General features: G+C 37.9%; 2 protein-coding genes across 5 annotated transcripts in view; one reads left to right on the plus strand and one right to left on the minus strand.

The window, feature by feature from the left end:
* usp8 (ubiquitin specific peptidase 8) overlaps positions 1 to 2,289 on the minus strand; it is an 11,628-nt gene extending 9,339 nt beyond the window's left edge. Inside the window, exons 1-3 of one of the 3 annotated variants that reach the window (XM_053678201.1) lie at positions 2,187 to 2,289; positions 1,489 to 1,662; positions 483 to 627 (exon numbers count right to left, since the gene is read on the minus strand). In XM_053678201.1, the coding sequence (XP_053534176.1) occupies positions 483 to 627; positions 1,489 to 1,592 (249 nt within the window). In that variant the 5' untranslated portion in view covers positions 1,593 to 1,662; positions 2,187 to 2,289. Of the gene's footprint in view, positions 1 to 482; positions 628 to 1,488; positions 1,663 to 1,921 lie in introns of all 3 variants that reach the window. The other 2 variants (XM_053678200.1, XM_053678202.1) reach the window with 2 other exon arrangements.
* Positions 2,290 to 3,600: 1,311 nt separating this feature from the next.
* The window catches only part of gabpb1 (GA binding protein transcription factor subunit beta 1), an 8,322-nt gene continuing 4,422 nt past the window's right edge, over positions 3,601 to 7,500 (plus strand). Inside the window, exons 1-2 of one of the 2 annotated variants that reach the window (XM_017466082.3) lie at positions 3,601 to 3,789; positions 6,941 to 7,048. In XM_017466082.3, coding sequence (XP_017321571.2) covers positions 6,941 to 7,048 — 108 coding nt within the window. In that variant the 5' untranslated portion in view covers positions 3,601 to 3,789. The remainder of the gene's footprint in view (positions 3,790 to 6,940; positions 7,049 to 7,500) is intronic. The other variant, XM_053678203.1, reaches the window with a different exon arrangement.

Raw genomic sequence — 7,500 nt, forward strand, 5'->3', positions numbered from 1 at the left:
TAAACACTACAACAGGACACAGGAAGTGCACTCAAGATCAGGATTTACTCTACAGTACTGAATTCTCTCTATTCTCTGTATACACTTTGTTATAGAGTTTTATATTTATAGTGGCTGCGACGTCCGTACAGTACTGTACATCGTGTAAAATATTAATCTAGGACTAAAGTACACAGCAGTTACTCCTGGGACGCGATGGAAAATACCAGCAGTAACTACAGCGTCCTTCAGTAACAAGTAAACGCTATAAATAACAGAAATTAGCTTCTGCTAATACAATAATGAAGTTATTACACTGATTTACACACTGGCAGCTATGGTAGAAAATATCGTACACAAAATCACTTTCACTCTCCACTTCCGAACTCACACCATTAAAAACTAGGACATCAAACTGTTAGGAACAGATTTCCTCTACACACTTTGTGTAAATAATTCCTCATTCTTTACAGCTTCTACAATTGGCGAGATTTCTTTCACACCTGTTGCTGCTTGAAGTCCGGCCTCTTCTTAATGAGGTCGTACACGGTCAGGTACTTCATGTAGAGGACATAGGCTTTTTCCTCATCTCTGTCCAGACGGCACTCCTCTGCCGCTTTAAAGAGCTTACACGCACTCTGAACATAGCTGAAACACACACACACACACACACACACACACACACAGTGAATAATGAAACAGAAATTTAACATCAATAACGTTATGTTTTACAGTAATGTGAATAAATCCCACCTGACTGTTCTTGTCTCGAGCTCTCAGAGACTGTACACCCTACTCTGAAGGGATTACCTTTCCGTGTGGAGGTGTGTAATGTAATTATTATCAGAGTATCTCTGTAATTTTACTCCAAATCTGTCAGTACATTTCTTTTCTACAGAATGAGCGTGTACACACCTGGATAGACTGTGTTATGTCCTGTGGGAAAAGAGGGTTGTTGCTTTTTCACGGGTATAAAAACGCTCCAGGAAGCGCTCGCTCTTTCTCTCGTTTCCCAACAAAACCAAAAGTTTAAAATGGAGAACAATAATATATAGATAAGGTTTATAAAAATAAATAAATAAATAAATAAATAAATAAATTAAAAAAAAGGGCATGTCAGAAAAGCGACGCAGGTTTTGGGTTAGTTATTGGGTTTCTAGTGCAGGTAAAGACTACGGACATGTTATGGTCATGTGACCTCCGAATCACACACAACTTGTGTGTCCACCACAAAGCAGTTAGCTGATCATTTGGTAGAAAAATCAAAGCTGTTCAGCTAATCATTTGGTCAAAATGAAAACAGTTGGGTGATCATTTGGTCAAAATGGAAGCTGTTCGGCTGATCATTTGGTCAAAATGAAAGGAGTTGGTTGATCATTTTATCAAAATTAAAGCACCGAGAAACTAATCCGACTCAAACAGTACATTAGTACATTAATAGTACATTAATCAGCCAAAGCACAAGAATAAACAGTGTTTTATCTTAGAAAACAGATGAGTCAGTCTTACTGCTTGGTGCTGGCTTTATCCAACTTGATCTCAGCCTTTTTGTTCAGCTCTCCCAGTGAGGTGCAGAGGTAAAGCTCCTTCACTCCTGTAGCCACTCCAGGCATCTTCAGGCTCGTGGTTTATATCTCAACTCACAGCAATAATAATCATTCGATTTCCTCACATTCTCACCAACTGTAGGGAAACAAGACTCACAGTTAGACCATCAAATACTGATAAAACCATCACAGCTTCGTATTTCTAACAACACACTATTCTATCACAAAGTTGACGAAAAATTCCAGGCGTCTTGTTTGTAAACAAATCTGAATGTCTGTCATTAGCTAATGCTTCAGTCTCCTACAGAACAGCTCATAAATAAATATATAAATAAACAAACAAACAAATAAATAAATAAATAAATAAACAAACAACAGTGGCTCATTGCACATACAGGATGTAAATAAGTGTTAATTCTGTTTTTTTCCTCAAACCTTCAGAAGTGTCACAACGTTTCTTTAAAGTAAATAATCAGGAAGTAGCCAAACTATCCGTGTAAACACAGCACTCCAGAGCCTAGCATTAGCACGCTAGCACGCTAAGCTAACTCAGAAACAACCTTTGCTGTGGTAATAATTTTGCAATCCACTCGGCTAATCAATAAACAACGTGCGAAGTTTTCTATTTCTAGCTAATCATTAATAACTGTAAATACACACTAGCTGAGAGAGACAGGGGCTAACTGCTACAGCTGATTCCCGGAACTAGTTGTTGTTGTGGGGTTTTTTTTTTACCCCTAACAAATCCCACCCTCGAGCACTGTGATTGGCTAGGTTTTCAGTCACGTGCCGATAGCGATAGCAAAAGCAAAACGTCAACCTGTCGGCCATATTGGAAAGGTCCAGACTCAACTCTAAAACTGTGCTAGAGCATGATAAAACCAGCCGAGACTCGTTTTTTCACAAATTTCAATTTTCACAAAATTGAATGCACATCTAAATCAACAAGAACTGTCAATATTCTGATCTGGTCTAATTAATGACTATAAGATTAAACAGAAATAACAATACAGACACATCTCAATGTACTACACAACTTGTTAAAATCACTATAACAACAGCATAAGAATAAACTAGAACTGGAAAGCTTTATTTTCTTTTTCACATAACAGATTACTCTGAATCACAAGGAAAGTCACAAGGTTTACGTTTCATGCATGGTTATCTAAAAATAAATTTGGCTGATGGTTTGATCGAGGCGAAAGCTGTTCAGCTGGTCATTTTGCTGAAACGAAAGATGTTTGGCTGGTCTTTCCATCAAACCAAAAGACACAAGCCAATCAGCTAACCATTTTGTTAAACCCCTTTAGTAGCTATTATAACTATTTACAAATTAAACTGTGTTTGAAATGAAAAAGCAATAAGCAGCGGGTAATCAACTTTAGATATTAAGCATAATCTTTACACATTTGATAATAAGTCTCAATAAGCCTCAATAATAATAATAATAATAATAATAATAATAATAATAATAATAATAATAATAATAGTTAACAACCTCAAAGAATATATCATCATTAGGAGCATCATTTGGAGTACTTCTCACAAAATAAAAAAAAAATAATTACATAGCTTTAGCTAGATTTCCATCTAGGATTGTTGCCAGACCGTTTCATATTGTGTTTAGATCATAACGTGGCAGTATAATAATTGTTAATTACAGATGACAATTTTTTTATTGTTCGTGAAGTTTAACACCTATTTCTTCAAAGCCAATATTATTATTACGATTCTTTTTCATGTTTGCAACTCAATTCACAAAGTTTTTAGCATAAAACAAAATAAATGCTCAGTATAGTTTCAAGTCGACTGTCACAAAAATGATTTAAAAAATAATAATAAATAGAAAATAACAACAATGTTTGGCAGCACTGTCCGCCATTACACCGCGTATCACTCCGCGCAGGACTTTTGTTTTCTTCACTTTGCGAGTGTATTTGAACTGTAATGATATTTTTAAAAGAGTTTGTGTTTTTTGTAGCATATTCTACATGTACACATTTCAGTCAGAACTTCAATCACAACTCGAGGAAGTGAAGATAAACGCAGCTAAAACGCTAAAAAAGAGCAGGGAACTGGAGCTGTGTGTACATCCGCGCGGCTGGGGGAAGAAAGTAGTGCGCGGAGTGAGGAGGAATCGTATGAGTGTTATTTTCAGCTCGCGCTTTTCATCGTAAAACAAAACAAAAAACACACAGAATTCTAAACTCGTCGGAGGTTTCGGGGAGAAAACGTGATATAAAAGTTGTGAATCTTTTTCCAGGTCAGTGTGGATGTTTTTTTTTTTGGAGCTCGCGCTCCACCGGATGTGGAAGTTGATGTTGTGTTTGGTGTAAAAAATATTTCCACTTCCCCCGGAAACCTGCCACGATTTCTAACCGATTTCCTGTTCATTACTTTAACTTCACACGTTCCGTCCGAGTATAAACTCGTATAAGCAGATGTTTATAACCTTCCTTTGTTCAATTTTTTTAATTTAAATATTTTAGTAGTTGCTTTTGATATATGGCGGGGATTGTGGGAACCGAAAATGGAGGCCTAGGTTTAGCTTAAGCGTTAGCTTTAATGAGTTAGCAACATGCTAACAGGTTCAAAGTGGTTGACAGACAGCGGTGTCGATTTTTATTTGTATTTACAGTATTCTTTCAAATTGACCGAGTGTTTGTTTTTAATTATAAAATGGTACATGGAGAAAATCGAAGCCTGGGTTCTGCTTGAACAGGATGGCTAAACGACTTTGCTAGATAAGCTAGCATAACATGATGTATTTATTACTCAAGAAACCAATTGCAGGATAATATTGTGTTTTTAGTATGCGCGCGAGATTGTAATTACGTCACGGAATTTGTAACGCGCGCGCACACGATTTACTGTACTCGTGCTCTTTTTTTTGCTTAATTTGTTTTGTATTAAAGAAAAAAAAACACACTTCCAGTTTTATAGATAAATTGAATAATGATTGTACAGTTTAAGCAGGTGGATATAATTTGGAAAATTATATATTTTTGAAAGTCTCAATTTTTAGCACAAATAATTCTAAAAGCGTTATTAAATCGGTCACTCAAAAAGTAATTGATTATAAAAGTATGTTGTTGTTTTCTTTTTTAATAGCATCACTGTTTTTAAATATATGATAATGAGTTGTTATTGATCATATATACATTACAGCACAGTGAAATTATTTTCTTCATATACCCCAGCATGTTAGGAAGTTGGGGGTCAGAGTGCAGGGTCAGCCATGATGGAGCGCCCCCTGGAGCAGAGAGGGTTAAGGGCCTTGCTCAAGGGCCCAACAGTGGCAGCTTGGCGGTTTTGGGGCCTGAACCCCCGACCTTCTGATCAGTAACCCAGAGCCTTAACCGCCAAGCCACCACCGGCCTTCTATATATTATATTTAATGTGCATGAGATACTAATTGACGTCACAATGTAGTAATGTGCGAACGATGGCTTGCTTTATTTTGAGTTGTCAAGTTTATAAAATTGTCCGCTGTGTTCAGGTTCGTATTTGCCCTGGGTATAAGAAAGTAGATCAACTAAATCAGCTAACCTAAAAATAAATGTTTAATTTTATTGTTTGGGATACTGCTTCAGCGACAAGTTAATTGATTTCTTTTATTTCCCCATGGAGCTTGTAAGGGATCCGTATCGACCTAAAAGTAAACATATATTTCATATATTTCCTCAGAATGTGTCACTGAAATCCAAACTATTCATTTTATAAGAACATGCACTGTATGGCTAAAACTACGGACACCTGAGTTGTTGCCACAAAGTTAGAAGACATGGTGTGTGAAGAAGGTGGAAGAACTTGAGGGTCCTGCGCAGAGTCCTGACCTCAACCCCACTGAACTCCTTTGGGATGACCTGGAACTGGAGTCTCCTCACATCAACATCAGTGCAGGACCTCAACCTCACTAATGCTCTTGTAGCTGAATGAACACAAATCCCCACAGTCACGCCCCAAAATCTAGTGGAAAGCCTTCCCAGAAGAGTGGAGGAGGTTATTACAAGAGCAAAAACGAAAATAAATCTGGAATGGGTGTGACGGTCAGGGGTGCACATACTTTTAGCCATATAGTGTATATAAAATCAAAATAAAACATATTTAATAGTGTAATAGTGCTTTATTATCTGCATGTGTCTCAAAATGTGTAAAAAAAAAAAAATGTAACATCCACACATTAACAAAGATATTCTATAAAAAGAACAATCCAGGAAGTAACTGGAGAGTAACTGGAGAGCTGCAAGCAGCATTTTTGGGGGCCAAACACCCAGACTCGGTGAGCTGCACGCACAATCAATCGTTGTGTAAACAATGACAGGAAAGCAGATCTATAACGATTGGCAAAGGGATTCAAGAATGATTTGTAGTATCACTAAAAACAGCACTTAGATGGGAGCATTTTGGCATGTTATTGTAAGTTTTGCCCAGTAAGTGGCAATGTCACAGAATTTATTGCATAGCACGGTCCTCAGCTAAGGCCTACCAAGATTTGTGTCAGTGTGCAAGGTCGTTGCTGAGATGCAACCTTTCTTCCCTGACATGTTTGTTGGCAAATTACGGACAAATTGTTTGGAATATCAACATTCTTTTGATAAAGTTTGTCCAGGTTGGTCTGAAGATGATGTATGCCAAATTTGCTGTTGATTGGACATAATGTAGTAAATGCTAAGCGTAGTTAACAATGTTTCCAGAGAAACGTGACGTATTAGGCAAAAGTCCTTCGTCAGATGTGCAAGCAGAGTGCTTGTGAATGATAATGGCATGGCCTTTAATCCCATGGGGTTCTGAAGATGTAAGAGTGTAGATGAGCTCTTTCTCATCACATTTCCAAACTTCATTGTTCTCATTACAGCAGCTAACGATGCAAACAGAGATGAACGTGACCTCTGTCACAGGAAGGGAGAAATCTGAAACATCACGTTACTCTATCAACTTCACGTCCGACGCTGAATGTTCACTACATCTGCATCATGTAGATTAAACTAAAACCTACTTTACCTGTAGACATAATTAATGAGGCGCTGAGAGAGGGAATGAAAACTAAAGAACAGATTTTCTAGAAGTCGATATTATATGTGTATTTTGTTTAGATAAATATTTTCATTTGTATATCAGGAGCTGTGAAACTCGACCTGATCATGAAAAGAAAATACTTTCAGATTTACGTGTTAGCTTCACTTTATTCCTGATTTATTTTTTGTTTCTGTTGCATTTGTCCTATATGACGGAGAAACACATGGTCATGTGACCTGTACAGTCACACAAACACACATCACATGTGTAACAGGAAGTACAACCCAACACAAGTCCAAGTACAACAACATAAACACTGGATTTGGAACACAGTGCGTGACGCTGGTGTAACTGTGTGTGTGTGTGTGTGTGTGTGTGTGTGTGTGTGTGTGTAGATGTCTCTGGTGGATCTGGGGAAGAAGTTGCTGGAGGCGGCTCGCTCTGGACAGGATGACGAGGTTCGGATCCTCATGGCTAACGGAGCTCCGTTCACCACAGACTGGGTGAGTGATGACATCATCATCATCATCATCATCAAGCTAGCTGTAACTGTTTAACTGATGTTAAACGCTCCCTGAACTCATCAATACAGCGTGATGTATAAATTCTATAGACGTGGCCATACTTCTGTATAAAAACTGATTCGGGGGCGGGGCTTCATGTGGGCTCTGTTTGTGATATCACTAAGTAAATTCTACAGCTTTGGACCAATCACATATACGAGATTAGAAGATGACAACCTGCTATCTTGAAGCCACAGAGCCAGTGTGCTGTGCTGGCTAGCCAACACTGCGAACGTTAATGAGGAAATGATTGTGGTTGTCATGGTAACACTGAATGGTTATTCTGACAGGTTTGAGCTTCTGTTAAATAAGATTCTGATACTGATACACTCGTGAGATAGTTTACAAGAAGCACTAATAACTGCCATTGTAACCACCTAGCAACCCACTAT

Source organism: Ictalurus punctatus, chromosome 4, assembly GCF_001660625.3.
Source record: "Ictalurus punctatus breed USDA103 chromosome 4, Coco_2.0, whole genome shotgun sequence".
NCBI lineage: Eukaryota > Metazoa > Chordata > Actinopteri > Siluriformes > Ictaluridae > Ictalurus > Ictalurus punctatus.